At 52.1% G+C, this 24,693-nt stretch overlaps 1 protein-coding gene across 1 annotated transcript; it reads right to left on the bottom strand.

Annotated features, from left to right (window-relative positions):
- Window positions 1-255: 255 nt before the first annotated feature.
- IUM83_05899 (uncharacterized protein) lies at window positions 256-24,451 on the bottom strand (the record flags this gene model as incomplete). The annotated part of the gene is made up of 2 exons (XM_067930062.1): window positions 256-653; window positions 24,346-24,451. 2 exons carry the CDS (start codon window positions 24,449-24,451, stop codon window positions 256-258), a joined length of 504 nt encoding a protein of 167 aa, XP_067782550.1.
- Window positions 24,452-24,693: the final 242 nt, after the last annotated feature.

Below are 24,693 nucleotides of genomic sequence, written 5' to 3'. Positions count from 1 at the left end.
GTATTATGAAAACCTAACTTGATGAAATCGGCGTTTTGGCTAAAACGAAGCTTTCCACAAAAAAAAAAAAAAGGGGGTGGGGGGTGGGGGTGGTGGTGAAACCACGCTTCCGGTAGGCGCGCAGTTACAGTTCCTGTCCGAGCGAGCAAGAGTTTAAGATGGCTCCTTCACCTTCTCCCCCGACCACGTCCGCCACGCCACACGCGTCCGACGCGCCAGCGCCTGCGGCCTCGGCTGAAAGAGGCGCTGCCCTGATCACGCGCCTTCTCTCACCACTGCCACCTCGGCGAACGCGTCCTCCACGCACACACGGGTGAGCGCCAACAAGAAGCGCCCCACTGCGGACACGCTAGCGGATATCCACTGGCACAAGAAGAGGCTGGCGACCCGCCACGGCGGGCTCCCCTCCCCTCCAGACTTGGAGACAGCAGCAACGGCCCGATCATCGGCGACGGACTCGGCGATGGAGACGACGATCTCGATAGCGACGACGACGGCGACGTCGAGCTCGACCTTGGTCTCGTTGACGCCGGACTGGGTGACGGCGACCATGGACGCGCTGGAGGCGGCCGTGCTACCGTCGGCAGCATCAGCGTCGGTCTCAGCCGGTACTTTTGGTGGCACTGGACCACCTGCGTCGAAGACGACGCGCACTAAGGCAAAGGCGGCACACACACACACAAGAAGCCAGCAAGGAAGAAACCCGCGCTGGTCGCCGCACCACGCGCACAAGTCGACCACACACCGGCACCTCGTGCACCGGCCGCTCCACCAGTGCCGACGGAGGCGTATGCGAGCGCGGCTTCTACGCTTGGATCTCGTTTAGTACGAGCCTCGGCCACAGATATCCTCTCCGTCGACACAGGCAGTGACTCCGACACGGACTTCGACTCCTCGCCGGCGGTCCTGCGCCTCCGAGTTGAGACATCGCGAGCTGGGGACTCGGAGTTCAGTAACTGGACTGTTCACGCTGCTTTTGTTCATGGGTAACGAAGCATTTATCGTGTTAACGACAGCATCCTCTAAATTTCGGTATAAACTGAATGGCGAGTTCTACAGGGCCTCTGGTTTGTAGGGGCTCTGTCAATAGCTGATGGCGCCCCCAGTCGAGAGTTCGTGCGCGTGGGTTGATCCCCCACGTGCCCCACGTTTTATTTCGAACTCACTGCGTGTGCTGATGCAGGATGCAGGGAGGACATGCATACGGTTGCTTCACAGCGAGGAGACAGTTGCTTCACGGTGATGCGAGTTCAAGTGAATGCATTTAGTTGGCTATGGAATGATTTGGAGTTTGATTTCGTTGTTGTCGAAGGAGCTTTTGATGTTGTCGAGGCGTGTGGTGAGATCTTCGACAATGCTGGTGCGCACGATAGGGCCTTGAACAGATCGAAATTATTCGTTAAGTTGAACGACTACAGCGTAGAAATGGTCCCTGGTCTCAAAATCCGTACCGCCGTGACGTGGTCCGGTCAACACAAATCTTGACTGTGTAATTTCAAACGTATACCCCTACATACATAATAATAAAATAAGATGTTTTCATTCGTTTTTGCCTTCCCGCACATTGTCCTTGCCTCTTCTTCTAGCTTTCGCTTATTCTATGCCCAGTAGTCTCCAAGCCTTTGACCGCACGAAGCACAGAAGACAGGGGTATCCTCTATCCTGGGGAATGGGACAACCACAGATGTACTGACATTCTTTAGGTTGTAGCCGGCCACGATCTCTTGGACTGACAGTTCCGATTCGAGCTTCGGTCGCATCCCCGCTCGAACCTGGTACGCTGCCCTCAACTCGTTGGACTTCTCCATGAACGTCACGGTGACCAGGCCACCGTGGTTGTCCATCTAGACGCGGTTCGAGACGAGAACCTCTCGGATGACGTCTGCATTCTCCTTGGACACTTGAGCTGAGACCCGGGTGAGACCCGCTGGCTGCGAATGCGACGAATCTCTCGATTCGCTCCTGGCCGCGTTCTTGCTCCTTCGCAACGGCCTCAGTTATTAAACGCTCGCCGCGCTCACGCACAGCAGCGACAGCCTTGCCGCCACGCTGGCGCTCGTTCTCAAGAGCACGGTCGCCTTTTTTTCGCTCGCGGGCCACCGCTCGGTGGAACCACCGTCGCGACATCTCTGGCACGTCCCCTGGTCGTGCACGCTGCCCACGGCGGTGCTCGACCAGCGCAGCTCGCCGGCGCTAACCGCGCGCAATTCGATCTCACAGATCTTTTCAGTCGATTCCACACCGACCCGCAAGCCGCGCCGCCCCCGGACCTCATCGCTCAGTATGGTGACGTGGGCAGCCTTAAATTTCTAAAGAAGGGCGAGGCGGTCTGGCTCATCAACTGCGTCAGAGACGCAGCCACCGGTGGTGAAAGCCATTGAGACGGCACCCGTTCGCTGCGTGTCGGTCGATGACAAGCGGGACGTTTTGCAGTTCAACGTGGGCTACTCAAATGACGACAGGTATTGCCGGATTATGGGATTTGGTCATCCTAACCTCATCCGGCTTCTTCTGTATGAAGGTGTCAGTCTGTTTGTCGATGCCACGCTCAAGATAACTCCCACTCCGTTCGAGCAAGGTGATAATCATGGTTCACGATCACGCGCACAATATGTACGTGCCATGCGTCTGGGTTCTGAGTTAGTCGAAGGATCACTGGTCTTACAAGTACATCTTGAGATGGGTGCAAATCCAATGCAAGATGAAGTACAAACCCAAGGCAGTTGTTTGCGACTTCGAACAGGCTCTTCATGTTACTGTAAAAGACCGGTTCGGTGACTCCTACTTGATCAGCTGCCTTTTTCATTGGAAACGAGCAATCCGTCGCAAGCTAATCGCGCTGCGAATTCCCGCTGACGACATCAGGAAGGTCATGGACCCCGGATGTCTGGACGTGCTCACGGTAGTGCCAGAGAAGCAGTTTCGCAAAAAGGTATCCCCTACGTAGTGCGTCGCATCAAGCGAGTCATCAACGTCACCGCTCACAAGGTCAAATGAAATGACTTTTGGGCCTACTTCCCACACACATGGATGGGGCTGTATCCGATATCAAGCTGGAATATCTCTGCGATGGTTCGTGATAACGTTGAAATGGTCAACCGGACGAATAACCCTCTCGAAGCGTACAACCGCACGCTAGCCGACGCAAGTGGTACGCCATATCCAAGTCTCCTACATTTTGTGGAGGTCATCAAGCAAGAGGCAGCGCGTTTTTTGCAGATGCAGAGTGACATTCGCATGAAACGTGCCGATCCTCCGAGTCACCCTGCCGTCATCGAGTACCCTGCGGTCCCAAGGTTTCGCTAGGTTAAGCTTGTTTAGCTAGATCTACTTAGGTATACAAAGAATTACCAAGTCAAATCACAACTTTCACAAAACTGTTATTTATTCATTCAAATGCGTTGTTGAAAAATCATCCTGGGATCTGCAGTAATAAAATGTAAGAAATATTTTTGGGGACTAAGTAAAACCAGGGTAGCGCTCCTAATTTTCTAGAAAACGTTTTGGGGAATTTCGGGGACTTTAGGCACGTTTTGGAGATGAAGAAATGGACGCCGGTTGAGACACATGGCGATTAAGTAACCTCGTTAGATTATGTTTGAACTTACACGGCACGTAGTCTGGTGATATGTACATCGGCTAGCAGCAAAATGCAACTTAAGGAAGACGCCAGCTCAGGTACATAGAGCACGGATAAAAGCACCTTTTAGTCGGGAGAGCAGCATGCATTTAGACTGACGAAGTTATACTGCCGCCATAGACGCCGCAAGAAACTGACAAGGTGCGAAAAGAAGAAATTAAGCGTTAGCGATGGTTGTTGTGATAAATTGTATTTTGCAAAATCGAGTTTATAGTTTGTTACTTGATGGTTCCAGTATCTCGGCTCGGCGCGACTTGTTTATCTGTAGCCAAATCAACATTTCTCGTTACATGTATCCAATCACAACTATGGATTTAGAGGAAAAAATGAACCGCGTTAAAAAGAAACCCGCCGCACAATTAACTAAAAAAGGATCGTAAGTCGACAAGGGCCATATGTTTAGATATGTAACGATCTTCTCCGCAAATACTTGAAAAAAGCGAGCGCGATCAAATGTTCCGCCCCACAAAACGATATCGGTGACGCCCAACGTTGCCAAATCTATTGTTTTTGCCGCGACTAAAGGGAAGCGCCACAATGTCAGATGCTACAGCTAGACCAAGTGTAGCGTAAATGTGCGTCTCGTCTTCTTTGGATATCTTGTTGATGAAGATTAGCTGATCGGGGCCACAATGTCTTTATTGAAAAAAATCTTGATCTCATTTCTCTTGATCTCTTGGTTAGAACCTTTCCACTGATTCCAAAGTCGACGAGGCATATTGTTCGCATACTCGTGTTCACAAGAGCCTTAAAGTTGTCTTGACTACTCACTGTAGCATTCCCAGACAAAACAAAATGATAATTTGCTTTCATAGACGCTCTCTACAATGGGTGTTGGCCATGGAGCGGGCATGCATACAAACATCTTAGGAAGCACGTTGCGTTTTACTTGAATATACGATGCCACTTGAACGCTCGGAAACGCTAAGTACAGCAGCTACGTGTGTCATCTCTTCGTCGTACATGAAATTCAAACTACACTCTAGAGTCCGGGTAAGTACTAATTCTTTTATTCAAAACCCTGCATAGCGCCATCGTTTTCATAAAACACAGTATAATTCATCGGTATGGATTATTTAGATTAATATACCCCCCTCGTACAGTACATTAATCAACGGAGGCGCTTCACATGACTCTCACTACTGTCACAAATAGCATATCGGCTGGAGGGAGGATAATATCGGATGTCCGGCAACGGCTATGGCTCCACATAGGCCAAGTTGGACACTGGTCATGTGAATTAGGATGGCCAAAGATTCAGTGGTCTCGTGCAGCTGTAAGATGGGACCTTCTAATTAGAATGATCTGATCCCATCTAAAATAGACTCGAACACTTCTCATTGATCGAACACTTCTCATTGATCGAACACTTCTCATTGATCGTTCCGTACCATCCCAAACTTGAGACACCCCAAGGTGAAGTAGACAGTAATCTTCGCCAAAATGAAGAGCAATTCTTTAACGATCAGGAGCGTGTCAGTGTTTCGCTATGGTACTAGATGCAGTGGATGTTACGCCTGTGTGTGATCGTTTTTTTACAAAACATACAGTGTATGACCGCCTTCACTACTCAGGATTACTCCCAAATTTCGGCCCATCCCAGCACAAATCAGATGTCTTCTGAAGGTTACTGGGAAATTAACGACGTGAATGACCTACTGCTCATTCCAGATATTGTTTCTATTCCTCACCAAAGCATCCATATCTACAGGGGTGCCCAACAGCCACGGCAGCAGTACCGTGTCGTTCAATCAGGGCGCTGTATGTCGCTATGACAATGGCTGGTGAGTCGTCGAAGGTAAAGTCCTCCCGGATTCGCAGCACGTAGCCCATTAGTGTCTCGTGCGCGCCCTCGGGCGACGTCATGTACGGTATCAAGTGGTGGGTAGCCAGGTCGTGAGTCGCCGTCAGGACGAAGTCCCCAAGGTGGCGATGAGCCGGCGGGTGGAGATGGGTCGCCTGACGGTTGCGCGTAGCCTCTGGGAGCAGCACCCCCTTCGCGTTTGGAAGTGTCCACGACAAGGATCTAAGTCAAAACCCGGCTGTGTTACAGGTGGGGCGGCCGTCGCGGGTGGCGCCGCCGGGGCACCGTTGGTGTGTGTGGATTGTTTGCGCAACAAATCCGAGCTCAGTTAGCACCGCGGCAAAGCACGGGGCTCGCCGCCGGTGGGATTTGCTGGATCGGTACCCGGTGTTGGTAAGCGGAACCACTCGCTAGCCGTGCCAGCGGAGAGGTTGGAGCACGGTCCGGGGGCGGCGCGGCTTGCGGGTCGGTGTGGAATCGACTGAAAAGATCTGTGAGATCGAATTGCGCGCGGTTAGCGCCGGCGAGCTGCGCTGGTCGAGCACCGCCGTGGGCAGCGTGCACGACCAGGGGACGTGCCAGAGATGTCGCGACGGTGGTTCCACCGAGCGGTGGCCCGCGAGCGAAAAAAGGCGACCGTGCTCTTGAGAACGAGCGCCAGCGTGGCGGCAAGGCTGTCGCTGCTGTGCGTGAGCGCGGCGAGCGTTTAATAACTGAGGCCGTTGCGAAGGAGCAAGAACGCGGCCAGGAGCGAATCGAGAGATTCGTCGCATTCGCAGCCAGCGGGTCTCACCCGGGTCTCAGCTCAAGTGTCCAAGGAGAATGCAGACGTCATCCGAGAGGTTCTCGTCTCGAACCGCGTCTAGATGGACAACCACGGTGGCCTGGTCACCGTGACGTTCATGGAGAAGTCCAACGAGTTGAAGGCAGCGTACCAGGTTCGAGCGGGGATGCGACCGAAGCTCGAATCGGAACTGTCAGTCCAAGAGATCGTGGCCGGCTACAACCTAAAGAATGTCAGTACATCTGTGGTTGTCCCATTCCCCAGGATAGAGGATACCCCTGTCTTCTGTGCTTCGTGCGGTCAAAGGCTTGGAGACTACTGGGCATAGAATAAGCGAAAGCTAGAAGAAGAGGCAAGGACAATGTGCGGGAAGGCAAAAACGAATGAAAACATCTTATTTTATTATTATGTATGTAGGGGTATACGTTTGAAATTACACAGTCAAGATTTGTGTTGACCGGACCACGTCACGGCGGTACGGATTTTGAGACCAGGGACCATTTCTACGCTGTAGTCGTTCAACTTAACGAATAATTTCGATCTGTTCAAGGCCCTATCGTGCGCACCAGCATTGTCGAAGATCTCACCACACGCCTCGACAACATCAAAAGCTCCTTCGACAACAACGAAATCAAACTCCAAATCATTCCATAGCCAACTAAATGCATTCACTTGAACTCGCATCACCGTGAAGCAACTGTCTCCTCGCTGTGAAGCAACCGTATGCATGTCCTCCCTGCATCCTGCATCAGCACACGCAGTGAGTTCGAAATAAAAACGTGGGGCACGTGGGGGATCAACCCACGCGCACGAACTCTCGACTGGGGGGCGCCATCAGCTATTGACAGAGCCCCTACAAACCAGAGGCCCTGTAGAACTCGCCATTCAGTTTATACCGAAATTTAGAGGATGCTGTCGTTAACACGATAAATGCTTCGTTACCCATGAACAAAAGCAGCGTGAACAGTCCAGTTACTGAACTCCGAGTCCCCAGCTCGCGATGTCTCAACTCGGAGGCGCAGGACCGCCGGCGAGGAGTCGAAGTCCGTGTCGGAGTCACTGCCTGTGTCGACGGAGAGGATATCTGTGGCCGAGGCTCGTACTAAACGAGATCCAAGCGTAGAAGCCGCGCTCGCATACGCCTCCGTCGGCACTGGTGGAGCGGCCGGTGCACGAGGTGCCGGTGTGTGGTCGACTTGTGCGCGTGGTGCGGCGACCAGCGCGGGTTTCTTCCTTGCTGGCTTCTTGTGTGTGTGTGCCGCCTTTGCCTTAGTGCGCGTCGTCTTCGACGCAGACGGTCCAGTGCCACCAAAAGTACCGGCTGAGACCGACGCTGATGCTGCCGACGGTAGCACGGCCGCCTCCAGCGTGTCCATGGTCGCCGTCACCCAGTCCGGCGTCAACGAGACCAAGGTCGAGCTCGACGTCGCCGTCGTCGTCACTTTCGGGACCGTCGTCGTCGCTATCGAGATCGTCGTCTCCATCGCCGAGTCCGTCGCCGATGATCGGGCCGTTGCTGCTGTCTCCAAGTCTGGAGGGGAGGGGAGCCCGCCGTGGCGGGTCGCCAGCCTCTTCTTGTGCCAGTGGATATCCGCTAGCGTGTCCGCAGTGGGGTGCTTCTTGTTGGCGCTCACCCGTGTGTGCGTGGAGGACGCGTTCGCCGAGGTGGCAGTAGTGCTTGAGGAGGCGCGTATCTGCACGCAGGAGACAAGGTCGTGTATTTTCCTGGTCGATAGGAGTACTGACTTAGCTTCTGGGAGACGTACGCACGTTTGGTCTTAAATACATCCGTGAAGTTGGTGTTGTTATCCGTGTTGCATTACGGAGGATTTTGCGTTCCTGAACGGGCCGAACGGAGACGACGGGTTATCTAGATGGAGTTTGCATAATAATCCTTTCGCGAGCCAGCCACATTTATTAACTGTACTATACAAAGCTAAGAGTTTCAATTGTAAAAGGTCGCAAAATCCGCCCTTTAACGAAATCACGGTACTGCGGTTCGCATGTCTCATGGGACATGTCATCTACTGTGATTTGCCGGTTACGTAGTGTGGGAAATCACATCTTGACATTTGTATTGAACATGGTTACATGATGATTATTCCATACACCTTTTCTAATTTGTCATAAAATACGGTAGATTTGCTGTTGAAATTTGGTAAAAGGGCGACAAATGCGCCTCTCATCGCGAAAGGGTTAAGCTGGGGACCGTGCAATTTACCTGCATATGGTCATAAACTACTGCTGTGAAGGGTTGACTTGGTTTATTATCCACAATAAATAAAGTAGGGGGCTCGATGATAAAGAACGTATGAAGTTGTTTCCTAGACGGAAATAGTTGTATAGCAAACGCTTGTATGTAACGTCTGCAAGAGCAACGCAAGCAGCATTCTAATCGCATAGGGATTGGGATGGGTCAAATCGCAGTGCTAGGCCCTCTGAAAATAAGCGCCGACTCTACCGATAAAGTCCTGCCACCAATTATGTGTGAACCGTCGTTGACCACCCACCTTTGGGCTTCTTTCGGCTCACTAAAACTTCCCGCCCTCGTCTGACGATGTCTGTAACGGGGTTACACGTACAAGTGGCTGCAAGCCACTTGTGAATTTAACAGATAGGTTATCTGTTAAAAGTTTTAGATACTTCCTCACCTTGGTGTAAGCCACACCAATGGATACATTGAAGTGGGCCACCACAATAAGTGGTCCACACATACCCAAAGATCCTATTGGTAGAAAGCAGCATCTTTCTACCAATCAGAGACATGCATATTAGCGGGGCTCTGACAGCCAGCCGCTGTCAACCCTTTCATAGATGATAAACAGTTTTTAGCAGATTTTAGAGGAAGATCAATTTACAAACAATACAGTTCTCATTTTACCTAATCTAAGTCACTTGGAATCCTTTCTTACTTAACTTATATTTGTGTATTCAAATATAATTAACCTAAGTAATTACTAAGTACTTACGCTTCCTCATACACGTTGCGCAACGTGTAAGCCAAAGTAGTGAGTCAAGCTAGACCCACTACACCTGGTAGCACTTTGTAGTCCGTCCAACGACCGACTGCTTGACGTTCGTACGCGGTGTACGAACGCGGAGCCGAGAACCACATGAGCACGGAGGTGCCCATGGAGAGCTCCAACACGCCTGCAACGCATGTTGCACGCGCTGACTGCCCCCACCTGTTTGACCCAGAGTGGGAGGCCCTCCAACGACTGTCAACAGTCATTGGAGAAGCGGCGATAGCTACAATGCTGCGTACGCTGTCGCCGACGGAGCAACATGGTGTTGCTCTGGGGTTCATCATGAAGGAGCAGCATGACGCTGCTTCCTCAGTGACGGCGTCGTCAGGGACAACACCGCGTGCTCAACCATTAAAGTTGAGCGTAAGCAATTACGTGGGAAGAGAGGGCGAGCCTCTCCTCCGATGGCTTGTCGAGCTCGACACAGCCATAGCGGCTCGACGCATCGTCGACCCGCTGTCGAAGGTCGCGTTCGCCGTGTCCTGCCTTGGCGGACGCGCAAGAAGTTGGGCGTATGGGCGCCGACGCTCCGATCCTACGTGCTTCAGCACGTACGAAGTATTCAAAGAGGAGCTCAAACAAGCATTTGAGCCCCCGCAAAACGAGTTCCGGTCGAGGGCGGAGTTCCTCGACCTTCAGCAGGGTAAGCATGACGTCCATGCTTACGCGCAGAGCGCACGATATTTGGTATCAAATATCGTGACTAACCCGATTGACGAGGCGACCAAGGTCGTCACGTTCATGAAAGGACTTAGAGATGGGCCTGTGAAGACCTATCTCTTCCGAGAGTACCCGAGTACTCTCGAAGCTGCAATCACCCTTGCCATGCAAGAAGAGTTTAGCCTGCGGTAGGCTAAACACCATGTAAATGTACCGAGGCCGCAACCGCGTCCGGTAGCGAGGACGGGAGGTCCAGAACCAATGGACCTCTCGAACGCAACAACTGCTGGTTACCAGCAGCAGGGAGGCAACGTGCGATGCTTCCGTTGCGGAAGGATCGGTCACTTTGCACGGGAGTGCACAGCTCCCATGCCCCCTGGAGGTGGCCGTCGTGGCGATGCTAGGCATCGCCGCGGACCAACAAAAAACGCGAACATCCAGTAGGCGCGGGGCGCCCTACTGGTAATGCAGTCGCGCGTGCCGACATCGGGCACGCGACCCTGAGGACTGCAGCCCCCAGTGAGACCAGCTCTCACTGCAAGAAACAAGATGACAGGCCGAACCTAGTCATCTTGAAGGTTTACTCGAAGAGAGCGAGCGACTCTCTTCGAGCTTTGGTAGATTCAGGCGCGTCGAACAACTTTGTTCGACTACGAAGCCTGCCAAGACCTGACTTCGAGGAGGTAGATACACCTCGAAGTCTTCTGGAGGTACGACTGGCAACAGGTGCCATCGTAAAGACCGAGAAGCGCGTCGTGAACGTGCGCTTCTCGTACAAACAACGAGTGTTTGTCGAACACTTTATCGTCATGGACCTGGACGATAACTTCGACGTGGTAATGGGCATGCCGTGGCTTGCACGGCATGATCCGGTGATAGACTGGAAGAAGCGCACGCTCGTGCGCTTCGGACGCGACAGCGGAACAGAGAGCGATGGCCCTGTTACCGCAGCGCACGCACCAGCAGGTGCGCGCGGCTCACCAGTCGAGACAGCGGTTAATGTTGCTGTCCCGGAGTGCCCAAGAAGTGCGCGAAGGCGCGCACAAGTGAGCCCCACGTCTGCAATGCTGCCGACGTCGGAAGAAAAAGATGTGTTGGTTCCGGGAACCAACACCCACGTTCAAGCGTGTAAGGGACAGTCCCTGACCCGAAGAGGTCAGGTCGAAAACGACGCGTCGGCTCCAGGAGCCGACGCACCGTCGGTCATGAGGGGCTCCGCCAATGAATGTCGTCGAGGTGACGAAGGCGTGTCAACTCCGGGAGTTGACGCTACAAACAGTGCGGACGGTTGCAAACGTACCGCACTGACGCAATTTGCATGCTGTCGTGCAGCCGGGCTGCACGACGAAGCGCCATGCGATCAAGCCGGGCTTGATATCGCGCGCCCGCAGACAGGGTCTACCGGCGAAGAGACACATTACCGTGCAGCCGGGCTGCACGAAGGAAAATGCGGTCAAGCCGGGCTTGATACCGCGCGCCCGCGGACAGGGTCCGCCGGCGAACAACTGTCCACGGCCGGGCCTGGACCAGAAGAACAACTGTGCAGAGCCGGGCTCCGCACAACAAGAAGACGGCGCACGCGGAGAACGCTGCGCGAGTCTCGGTCCGGGACCGAGACGCCACGAGAACCGTCTACTGAGCAGACTGAGGCGGTGACGCCGGACGTTGAGACGCTAAGCGTCTTGACGCGCACCGATACTGGATTCCAGTATCGTGAGATGGAACTCGCTAGTTCTCCGACGACGGCGTCGGAGTTGAGTTCGCTCCCAGTCATGAGCTGGAAGCGCTTCACGCGCGACTTGCACGATGGACGCATCGAGCAGGTCTGCGTTCTTTCGAACAGCGAAAGAACGGAAAGCGAGAGCGAAGAGCTGAGGCAGCTCTTCACGGGACGTACCACTGAGAGTGAAAACACTATCAGTGCGAAGACGAAGCGAGAGCGCTTCGAGGAACAAGGTTGGGACTCGTTAAAGTCGAGTCCCTATTACGAATTGTTGAGGGAGTACAAAGACGTACTCCCGGAAGAAATTCCTGCGGAGCTTCCGCAGGATAAGGCCATTCAACACGAGATTGATCTCGTGCCGGGCACAAAGTATTGCGTCACGCGGCAGTGGCCACTGCCGCGAGAGCAAGTAAAAGCAATCGACGACTTCTTTGAAAGTCGTCGCAAAGCAGGACAAGTGCGGGAATCAAAGTCCCCGCACAGTGCTCCGGCGTTCTGTGTCAAAAAGCCACAGGGCGGATGGCGCATCGTTCATGCGTATAACAAACTGAACGATGCGACGGTACCGGCGCAGACGCCGATACCGCGAAAAGATGTTATCATCGATTCGATGGCAGGGAGCACCGTTTACAGTGCTCTCGACTTGCGAGATGAATTTTATCAAATCCTAATGCGTGAGAGCGATATCCCTCTCACGGCAGTGAGCACGCCAAGCGGCATGCTCTGGGAATGACTAGTAATGCTTCAGGGGCTTAAGAACGCCCCTGCGACCTTCAACAGGTGCGTGACGCACTTGTTGCGCTCGGTGCGCGACTTCGCACCGAGCTACTTCGATGATGTTTTCATCCACAACCGAGCTGTGGACGGGAAGACCGACGTAGAGATGCACAGGGTGCATCTCCGGAAGCTACTTGAGCTTATGCGAAAGCATAAGCTCTACGCGAACCTGAAGAAGTGTATCTTCGGGGCGAGCGAGATACCCGTCCTCAGGTGTCTCGTAAGGAAAATGGTGTTCGCCCTGACCCAGAAAAGGTCAGAGTGATAAATGAATGGCCAACGCCTTCAAGTGTCAAGGAACTGAGGCAGTTCCTTGGCTTGGCCACGTACTTGTGCAAGTACGTGGAGGATTATGCGGGCAAGATCCGCCCGCTGTCACAGCTTCTTAAGAAAGAAGCTGTGTGGAATTGGACACCCGATTGCCAGAAGGCATTCGATGCAGTCAAGCGGGGCTTGACTGAGGCGCCGATCTTGGCAGTGGCTGACCAAGAGCGCCCATTTCACGTCGTATGTGACGCATCCGATTTCGCGATCGGATGCGCGTTGATGCAGCGCGATCACGAGGGCCGTGATTGTGTCGTCTACTACCAATCGCGTCAGCTGAAGCCAGCTGAGCGCAACTATCCGGTGCATGACAAGGAACTCCTTGCCATGAAGTACGCACTCGCAAAGTTCCGAGTGTACTTGCTTGGGAGCAGACCATTTGTGGTCTACACCGACCATGCTTCACTGCGCACCGCAGTGAAGTCGCCACACATTTCACAAAGAATGGCGAGATGGCTCTCATTCTTTGCGGAGTATAAATTCCGGGTCGAATACAAATCCGGAAGATTGAATGTAGTGGCCGACGCGTTATCACGTCGGCCGGACTATGCAGAAGCTGTTGACGTCAATACCATTGACGCCATGCGATCGAGCAAACCCACATCATCTCTGTTGGACGATGTGAAGGCCGCGTACGCGCACGATGCGGACGCGAAACTCTTGTTGGCCTATGGCACAACACCTTCTGACAAGGCTCGTCAGAAGTTGCCCAAACACCTTCGCGCGCGTGCACACCGATATCGGGTGCACGACGGACTGCTTCTTTATAATGCAGTCGACGACAACGCGGACCGCGTTGTCGTGCCGAATGACCATGACCTGCGACTCAGGATCATGTACGAATATCATGATGCCCCGACTGCGGGACATCTCGGACGTGAGAAGACATACGTCCTTCTCACGCGCGACTTCTACTGGCACCACCAGTATAAGTGGGTGCGCAAGTACATCCGTGCTTGCGGGCTATGCCAACGCGTAAAGCCTGCGCCATTCGCGCAGGCTCCGTTACAATCACTACCGACTCCGTCGGAGTGTTGGAAGTCCATGTCTTTAGACTTCATCTTTGGTCTTCCCCCGGATAGCGGAGGGAACACCGGTGTTGTGGTCTTTGTAGACCGTTTCAGCAAGATGATACATCTTGCTGCGGTGCCGGCAGAGGTGACCGCGAAGCAGACGGCCCGTCTGCTCGTCGACATGGTGTTCAAACACCATGGCATGCCGACCGACATCGTGTCGGACAGAGACCCGCGCTTCACAGCGCACCTGTGGCAAGAAGTGTTTACACTTCTTGGGAGCCAGCTTTCAATGTCGACTGCGGATCATCCGCAGACGGACGGCCAAACCGAGCGCGTGAATCGCGTGCTCGTCGATATTTTGAAGATTTCGGAGCAAGCAAGCTTGCTCCGCGCTTCATCGGGCCGTTCACTGTGTTGGCACGGCACGGCAACGCATACACGCTAGACATACCGTCTAGCATGCGCCTCCATCCGACCTTTTACGTCGGACGGCTGAAGCCATACCTGCAGCACGAGCCATCTAGCTCGGCTGACCCGAAGCCTCGGCAAGAGCCGAGGCAGAAGCGGAAGCCTTGGCCTCGGCGACGAGCAGCCTCTCCTCCAGCGCGCGGGCGCGCTGGAGCAACTCCTTCATCCGGGTCCCTAACTCGTCCTGGATATTGGAGGTGGTCTGCGAGACCGCCGCGACTTGGGCCTTCTGGTCCGCCAGCTCCTGCTTCAGGGCGGCGAACTCAGCGCCCTGCAGACGCTCCACGGCGGTCACCCGGTCGTGGAGAGGCGCGATCTGGTCAGCCTGGGGCTGATCATACCCGGGGCGTGTTCCCACCCCCGCCACCGCCGATCCGTGACGCCCGCGGCTCAACCCGCTGGATTGTTGAGCGGATTGTTGACCATAGTATCCCGAAAACGAACCCTCAAGGGGCTCGTTTTCGTATTCGTTGGAGAGGATTTCCTCCCCATCGAGATACATGGGAGCCGCGGAACGTCTTGCTGGGGGACGTTCCGGAAATGGTGAGGGCGTACGAGGAGCAGTACGCGCTGGTGCAGCGGAAGTAGTACGAGCGCTGCGGTCATCGCTAGCGCCCGAACCCTCACGTGCTAAGAACTTAGCACGGAGCTCTTTGAGACCCTCGGGCACACGGAACGACGTGTACCCGTTCAAGTCGCGGTCGCTCAAGCGGACCGCGCCTGGAAAGCACTTCGTGCACTGAAAGCCCTCGGGCACAGCGCACGGCACATTTGCCTCCTCCGCAGCAACGTGGAGTTGCTCCAACTTTCCACGCTTCGAGTACGTCTCGAAGCGATCACGCGCTTGCTTAATCCGATCACGGTAAGCAATCGGCCTCTTGTTGAAGTTTTCAACAAAGGCGTTCCAACTTTGAGAAAGTGCCTGCCATTCGGGCACTTTGCTGCGAGAAGATGTCTGCTTTGAAACCATCGGAGCTCATGAAAGAGTCCGATGTAGTAATCGCGCCTTTGATGCGGAAACGCATCAAAGTGCAGCTCGGCAGCTACAGCGTCATTTTCGATGGCGCTGCATACGTACAGCGGCACCTCATTCGGAGGTACCGAGTTCCCATACCGGTCCGTGATCTCGGACGCGGACGGCATCCATGGATCGCGCGCTGCGCCTGCAGCGCGCGGAGAGCCTTGAGTTTTGACATCACGCGCTGCAGCAGCAGCGCGAGGAGTACTGAGAGCCCCAGCGGAAGCGAGTGGGGTATCGCTCTCAGTTCGCGAACGCTTCGAGCTCGAAGCGTCCGATTCGTCCCCTTCACGCGGGCGAATGTTCTTCGCATGAGGGTCGAGCGATTCGCTCGACACTGAGTCCTTACGCTTTGAGGGCGAGTCCTCCTCGCCCTCCGTATCTTCATCGTCGTCGTCGAAGTCGACGACGTCGCCATACTTTGCCTTCTGGCGTTCGAAGTAGTCGTCGATGGAGAGATGACTCCCCACCGACTTCGAGGTCTTCTTCTGAGGCGCGCTCATCGTTAAATGAGCGCGGATTTCTTCTCCAAACGCGGAGAATTGACGAATGATCAATTCCAAAGATTGACGTGCGGAGACCCCGCGCGTCTAACCTTAAGGGGGGATGGTGTAACGGGGTTACACGTACAAGTGGCTGCAAGCCACTTGTGAATTTAACAGATAGGTTATCTGTTAAAAGTTTTAGATACTTCCTCACCTTGGTGTAAGCCACACCAATGGATACATTGAAGTGGGCCACCACAATAAGTGGTCCACACATACCCAAAGATCCTATTGGTAGAAAGCAGCATCTTTCTACCAATCAGAGACATGCATATTAGCGGGGCTCTGACAGCCAGCCGCTGTCAACCCTTTCATAGATGATAAACAGTTTTTAGCAGATTTTAGAGGAAGATCAATTTGCAAACAATACAGTTCTCATTTTACCTAATCTAAGTCACTTGGAATTCTATCTTACTTAACTTATATTTGTGTATCCAAATATAATTAACCTAAGTAATTACTAAGTACTTACGCTTCCTCATACACGTTGCGCAACGTGTAAGCTAAAGTAGTGAGTCAAGCTAGACCCACTACAATGTCGCCACTCGAGTGGAGCTCGAACAACATATGGATCCGAACACCATCCCAATCGAATTCCCTGGCAATCAAGTACTAGTAATACATGAAGTATATTACAAACCGAGCAAATGCATCACAGGCTAATAGCTAGTTGTTCATCAACTCTCGCTCACGTAGCAATCTTTGGACATCATCCTGAGAAATGTTTTCTTGCGGCTCGTACGTGTCCGCCCAATCCACCAGCACACGAATCTCCCCGCCCTCCATCGGGATAACTTCTAGAATCTCTTCATAGGGATAACGGGATTGCTCTTGTCGGGGTAGTAGTTGAGGACAATCTGCGGAGATTCGATCGATTCGACGGGCATCGGCCAGGGAGAGAGATGTTAGGGGCTCCATCGTTGATTCCCAGTGTACTATAGCACGTAGCTGACCTTCCACAACTGCCAGTCGCATCGCATAAGCGTAGCGATATCGACGCCCGTCTTCTGTCTCCAGACCTCCTCCACCTGACTCCGACGAGTCCGATATGACCGCTGCATCTGGGGTCGGGGGAGGAGAAAACGGTGGCGTGTCACTCATTGTAATTAACTCGGGCACCGGCGTTGGTGGTGGCAGTGGCTTGGGGAGGCGCGTATCTGCACGCAGGAGACAAGGTCGCGTATTTTCCTGGTCGATAGGAGTACTGACTTAGCTTCTGGGAGACGTACGCACGTTTGGTCTCAAATACATCCGTGAAGTTGGTGTTGTTATCCGTGTTGCATTACGGAGGATTTTGCGTTCCTGAACGGGCCGAACGGAGACGACGGGTTATCTAGATGGAGTTTGCATAATAATCCTTTCGCGAACCAGCCACCTTTATTAACTGTACCATACAAAGCTAAGAGTTTCAATTGTAAAAGGTCGCAAAATCCGCCCTTTAACGAAATCACGGTACTGTGGTTCGCATGTCTCATGGGACATGTCATCTACTGTGATTTGCCGCTTACGTAGTGGCCGTAGAGGCGTGGGTTACAATTGGCAGTCCAATGTGGTCATGTACATCCTCTAAAATCCTCGCTACCGTTGGGTGCGAGGTTCACCAACAACGCCCGCCTTCCTAATAGGGTCAACGGGTTTTGGATCAATACCTGAAGACCAGGAACGATTCCTTACACTGGGTCGGTTGCAATCACTTCTGTGCAGCAAGGTTATCTTCGGTCAACCCAAAACCTGCACCACTTAGCCACGAGCAAGGGCTAGGATGCAATATAGCACTCTCGCGCAACCCCCTGTGGTAATTAGAATAAAGGGTACCGGCTGGTAAGGCCTAACACAGGGGAGAGGGGGGCGATGGAATCCTCGGTCGGTAGGTAAATACACTCGGGGACACTCCCGTTCCACAAATATACAGTGAACGATTATATAAAGTCGCTCCCGCCTCCGGCCATGCCAACTCTCCGCCTAGCCTAGGTGAACTCTTGGTTTGGTAACATTAAGTCCCCCGACAGGCATCCCCACGCAACCGAGCGTGTCCACGCACTACAATAAGCTAGCTACACTTACTGAAGTCGGACTTGACCCTTGTTGGCTTTGGGGGAAGACTGCTCTTTATATTCTGACTATCCAGAGGCCTGGAGGGCCTCTGTGCGTCATCTTATGGCTAGTCCTATGTCTCTATACAAATATCTACTATAAACGAGTCTCAACGAGACAACCTCGGACTCATCAGATGGTGACCGAGGCTTCGTGAATAAGTACCACCGGACCTGCACTACTAAGTCCGACTGTACTAAAATAATGGTACAAGATGAATGCAAATCCTCGGAGACCTCGGTCGGGATTTTATTAGGGCCCACCGAGGCTCCTGCTCGCTTCACCGAGGAAAGTGTATGTCACCACGCACTGTCGCGTGCCTTCCTTCACCGCGACGCTCCGAACCAAATGCGAGTCACTATCGCCCGGTTGACTCGGACCATTTACGGTCGCTTCGCATCCTCACACCAAAACGGACGCGTTTATAATTGATATTTGTATTGAATGATAGGAAACTTAAGAGAAGACAGATAAGCCCTTCGGGCAACAATAACAGAACAGCTTTTCCTCCCAACCACGCAAGGGCGACACCGGTGCCTGCAGTGACGACCTGCAGCAGAAGGTAAATTTGGTAGGTAGGATTATGACTACGTCTACTAGTGTTCATCTCTGGCAGGACCAAGAGAGCAGTGGCCAATATATTGGTAGCGACGAGTCGTCGCCAGGTGTTGGAGTAGCAAGTGTGCACTCCATTTATTCTTCCCGCCGGAGTATACCTCGTATCACGCTGTAAAAGGCCGGTACGCTTCCTTCTGAGGGCCTTCGAGGTATATTTTGTATGTGAGAGCGTGCTAGCCTTTGCTCGTGGCTAGTTTCCGTCGGTCGACTAGTTGTGTACAATCGCGCATTTTGCCTATTCCCAGGATCACGTCGACCGCCAAGCACCGCGGTATGGCGGAGATCAGCTCGTCCGAGCAGGTTGGCGTTGCATCCGGCGAGCCGGGGAATACGAAGGAGTTCGACATGAAGAGAACCAAGGACATCAGCATTTCGACGGCCGTACGCGCAGCCATAGGCGGATGAAGGCATCCACACAGGTGCGCTCCTGGCGGGGGTGGAGGTGGGGATGATGAGTAGGACGGATGTAAAGGGTAGCGTCAACGAAAATAAAAAGAGTGTCGATCCAATCGTTTATATGTCCCCATACAAGGGTAATCCTTTCAGAGTTACAACACGTTTTTGGAGAACCCTGCACACCAAGATTGTAGCGCGGTGCTGGTCCGGAGAAATCTCCATAATCTAGTGGGTGGACTAAGCGGTTGAAACTACTGAAAGCAGTACAGATAACGACGGAAAATACGCTCTACCAAAATATACGCCATGTGGCATGTCCAAGCTTCTGATCCGATACAAAGCAATGCATCTATTATAGCCAATGAGAACGACGTATGCTCATTTTATACCCAACGAATACCTGTAAAATTACTGGACGTGCACAGCGATACGAAGCATAGCGGCTTGCGCATATTTCACAAAGACCAGAAGGTGTGCCAAGCGCTCACAAAATACAGTGTAAGCGCCAAGTGATTCGCTTGGTTGCCGAGGTGGGTATTGATGAAGCTATCAAGCGGAGCAATGTGCCGCGTGGACCGTGCGAGACTGGACCGAAAACAAGGAGAAGATAAACAGCATGCAGAAGAGCAAGACCATGGAGGGGCAAGGAAGAAATGCATTTTCACACGCTCCAGTTCTGTATATGAAGGATGAGTGCAGCGACAACAACGTAAATTATATCCTCACTAATATCTTTATTTTGCCTTGATGCAATCGTGTTTTAGCTGGCATCTACGTGATTGATGAGCGAGTACATGAAGAGCACCAGCTAACCAGGCTGACGGGGTAAGAAGAGCGACGAAAGCGGACATAAATCTATCTTTAAGTTGTGCCAACAATTTGCAAATCGGTAGATGACGCTGTTAAAGTAATAAATTGGCAGTCTATTAACAATAATTTAGTCATGATTTCTCTTCCCAGGTTCCTGTTATAAGCAAACTGACCGACGGCGAACTGGTGGAAACGCAGCAGGCGTCTTCGTTAGACTTCTGGGGCGCCACAAGAACCTACTCCTGACAGAATTTTCTAGCGTTGATGAAACGAAGACTTTGTATTGTTCTGCCGAATAGTTCCAAGGAGTTGTGTCGTGGCAAAAACAGGATGAATCCAAAACACGCTCCAATTCGAGAAAACAAAATCAATTCATTGCTTTGTGAAATATAACGCAAACTTAACAGAGAGTGGGCCCTCCTTTCAGGCACCCAGTGCTGTTTTTGAATTACTTTCATATTTTGTCTTAGATCGCGTGTAATGCTTCAAATACATGTATCGGGAAGCGAGTGAAACCGGCGCCCCGATCACTTTTGATAGTGTATATATAGCAAAAATAACACTTACTACAAATCATGAAAATATCGACATAGGGTGTTATTTAAAGCGCATTACTTTTGTACCGATAACAAATATAGGGTGCGAACTAAACGTGAGGCTTACTGTCCATTTTGCCACGTTAAGGTAACTTACTTTCCACGACAGAGTTCGTGTCGATGCATATTGCATACTACATCCAGTTCAATCAAACAACACAACTATCATGTCACATATTATACCATGTCAGTGGTGCAAAGTGGACAACACAATTACATAAATACAAATCCCCCTTAACAACTTCTACGGATGTAATAGCTCCTCTGAAGCTATATGCCGGTGAGAAGAGAGGCCGCCGCGTACACGCGCTCCAACCTTCTTTCATGGTCTGCTCCAAGTGGAAGGCCCCCTTCGTCATCCGCATATTTTAAGTTGTCTGGAGTGCAACCTAATTTTGACAGGCTACATGTTTTGTGTTATAAATTTTGTATTGATTTAATATATCTTGTCTTGGAAAAGGTATAATATGGTCGTGATTTGACTCCCCATTCAGGGAATTTCGGGCGTGTGGCACCTGGAAGTTCTCTGTATTTCTGTGTATTGATCCCAAATTGGTTTCAAATGAGCAAAACGGTCCGCCATAGATAAACGGCACCTATAGGTATTGAACAAGGCCACACACGAACCGGAGTACGCAGTTTTCTACTGTGTATTTCGGGTTACCGTACGGTAGGCCCTCCCGAGATCACGGTCCACAGAGTGTCTAGGACATCGCTATATACCTGGGCAATAAAGGCGTTCACCCGCCTCGTCTCAAATGTCAGGTATCACTACCGTGACCGAGTTAGAAAGCACCGAGCGATATTCTCTAAACGCTTGGTGACCTCGTGAAAGTAGTACGTAGTCGTGATCGTCGCTGTGTTGCTCAACACGCAATTCACTTTTGAATTATCAATACGAGCGGCAACAGTGCCGGTATTCTCGACAGGGCACCATATGTCCATATGGCGTCTCGGGGGAGGTGGGATATCGCCACTGTAGGAACGGCTTTCATTAGCGAAAACATCCGCGTAGCTTGTAACTAGACTGACATAACGATCGGCGTCTCTACCGACAGGAGCACGATTATCCGCGCCGCTTGTATCGCTAGCTGTCTGGTTGCGTCGCCGTTTTTTGTGCTTCACACGTTCATCCGTACTTCCTCCGCTCTCATCGGATGTCTCAAAAACAGCTGGGGTACGTCAAACTAGCTTGGGTTGCACCACCAGCGTGATATCCCCCCCCCCGCGCCGTGAGATGGGTGACACTTAGAGGAACATGCTGCAATATCCTGGTGCAGCGCATTCATTACTTGGATGACGTTCCCATTAGAGGCTTAACCGCGTTTCGATGTGGTATAGTAAACCATGGCTTAAGTGCAACATGGGTGAAAAGTCCTTGCTGAACAAAAAAATTAGGAGTTTGTTTAGGTCAACTGATATTTAGGAATTAATTTTCGTAAGTTCATTTTTATTGTATACACTATCAAGACGCTCGGGATAACTGGTGTAACATCTCAGCAACGGAGGTGGTCGGCTGATCGACGCCCAACCGTTGAGAAAATGTTGCTGGCCTAATCACAGCGCGTGCTAACCCGCTTTGGCGACTCGGTTGCGAAGGCGTAGATGTATGTGCAGCACCCAAACTTGAGCAAAGGTACGATAGCGTTACATGCACGGTGTTGTAATTTCTTGTAAAATATTTGAACGTATCTGTATATACGGTGCTGTAAAATATATACTTTTGCGTTTCTACCAACTGCTACTGCCCATGCATTTTCAGTCTGATCCTGTTATGTTCGCTTCACACTCAAGAGTAGCGAGCTTGTCCAACAATTGCAGATTCGTCGCCCTCGTACTCACTGAACGTCCCCGCGTAAACGATTCAGCAAGGCTTGCAGAGATACTCCGTGCTGGTTAGTCGTTCCCCTTCCTTCAATATTCGCGATAGTTTCCTTGCTACACAAGTCTTCTTTGGAGGATTCGCCTTTATGTTTCCAGCGGCGTCGGTGAACAGTCTTCGCTTGCGCCTGGTCGGCGTTGGGGGCTTCGCAAGCGTAGTTGCGACCATACCGCACGCTCTTGTAGCCTGCATCGCACCTTCGTCGTCGCTCGAGCTGGTCATGTTGGCCTGAGTTGTCAGGTCCCTCCCTGCAGCATTCGTGGCCGCTCGTCGCTTCGACGTTCGTTTCGTTGGCTCAATGAGCCCCCTTACAGTGCCGGGATGGCGCCGCCAACGTCTCTCAAGCTGGCCGCACTGGTCATGATCGTCGTGTAGTCCCCAACAGTGATTTTAGCTACACGTTGCTTGGACATTCATTTTGGTGGCTCGCTGGCGGGCGCACTGCCCGATCCCAGTGTTGACATGGCGCCTTCGCCGTCTCTCGGATTGGGTATGTCGTTCGACGATTACACGTCCACTTCGGCGGTCGCGCATCGTTTTCCATTGGGTGCCACCCGCGTGAGCCCGCCACCCGTTCGTGCGTCAGTGTTGTTGTCGGAGCTGGTGTCGTGAACCTCTTGAACCGATTGGGCTAGTGGCAATGTGGCGTGACACTGTGTGACGCTGTAACGATCACTCACGAAAATAGAGGGATTACTCCCTGCTGCAAGACCACCAGCACCGCCAACTCCACCACTAGCACCGGCACCACCAACTCCACCTGCTATAGAGCTGACATCGCCACCGCCACTACCAACACCGGTGCCCGAGTTAATTACAATGAGTGACACGCCACCGTTTTCTCCTCCCCCGACCCCAGATGCAGCGGTCATATCGGACTCGTCGGAGTCAGGTGGAGGAGGTCTGGAGACAGAAGACGGGCGTCGATATCGCTACGCTTATGCGATGCGACTGGCAGTTGTGGAAGGTCAGCTACGTGCTATAGTACACTGGGAATCAACGATGGAGCCCCTAACATCTCTCTCCCTGGCCGATGCCCGTCGAATCGATCGAATCTCCGCAGATTGTCCTCAACTACTACCCCGACAAGAGCAATCCCGTTATCCCTATGAAGAGATTCTAGAAGTTATCCCGATGGAGGGCGGGGAGATTCGTGTGCTGGTGGATTGGGCGGACACGTACGAGCCGCAAGAAAACATTTCTCAGGATGATGTCCAAAGATTGCTACGTGAGCGAGAGTTGATGAACAACTAGCTATTAGCCTGTGATGCATTTGCTCGGTTTGTAATATACTTCATGTATTACTAGTACTTGATTGCCAGGGAATTCGATTGGGATGGTGTTCGGATCCATATGTTGTTCGAGCTCCACTCGAGTGGCGACATCGTCAGACGAGGGCGGGAAGTTTTAGTGAGCCGAAAGAAGTCCAAAGGTGGGTGGTCAACGACGGGTCACACATAATTGGTGGCAGGACGTTATCGGTAGAGTCGGCGCTTACTTTCAGAGGGCCTAGCACTGCGATTTGACCCATTCCAATCCCTATGCGATTAGAATGCTGCTTGCGTTGCTCTTGCAGACGTTACATACAAGCGTTTGCTATACAACTATTTCCGTCTAGGAAACAACTTCATACGTTCTTTATCATCGAGCCCCCTACTTTATTTATTGTGGATAATAAACCAAGTCAACCCTTCACAGCAGTAGTTTATGACCATATGCAGGTAAATTGCACGGTCCCCAGCTTAACCCTTTCGCGATGAGAGGCGCATTTGTCGCCCTTTTACCAAATTTCAACAGCAAATCTACCGTATTTTATGACAAATTAGAAAAGGTGTATGGAATAATCATCATGTAACCATGTTTAATACAAATGTCAAGATGTCGTTTCCCACACCCAAACGACCGCCGAAAGGTTGACGACGACTCGTTAGTTCGGACCTTGCCAGTAAGTTTGCACTCGTACTTAGTGCACTGCATCCTCCCGCGCTTGATTTGGACCGTCGACGAGTCATCGTCACCAGCTTATTCAGACCAATTAGCGACCGGAGAATTCAATCCAATGAGTGGCGACGAGTCTTGACTCGCCAGTTAGCGTTGACGTCTCGAGTCGTCCTCACATCCCGTTTCGGCTTCATTTCTCGACACCACACCATCATGAACTTACCTGTGGCGATGCCCGTGGCCACGCACACGTCCACGAACACGAAGTCGTCCTCCGAGTCCAGTTTCTCCATCTTTACCGCCTTGTGGGGCGCGATGCTAGCAGCCATATTGAGCTAATTGCTGTCACGCCAACTGCTAGCGCAATCCCCCACGCCGTCGCAGTCTCGTCGCCCCCCTCCCTTTCTCGACAGTTGAGTCTTCTCGAAATTCTTATGCTAAATTTGATGTCGTCACTGTAGGAGTTGAAAATAGGATGGTAGAAATTTAGAACCTTGCTAAAAACGACTAGTTTCAGTTTCTCCAGTAAGAACATGATAAATGAAATATTCCTAGGACTAGATTCTGCAGT

This window comes from Phytophthora cinnamomi (assembly GCF_018691715.1).
Source record: "Phytophthora cinnamomi strain GKB4 chromosome Unknown Contig104, whole genome shotgun sequence".
Classification (NCBI taxonomy): domain Eukaryota; phylum Oomycota; class Peronosporomycetes; order Peronosporales; family Peronosporaceae; genus Phytophthora; species Phytophthora cinnamomi.
Note: the sequence above shows the minus strand (reverse complement) of the source record. Positions and strands in the feature narration are given on the sequence as shown.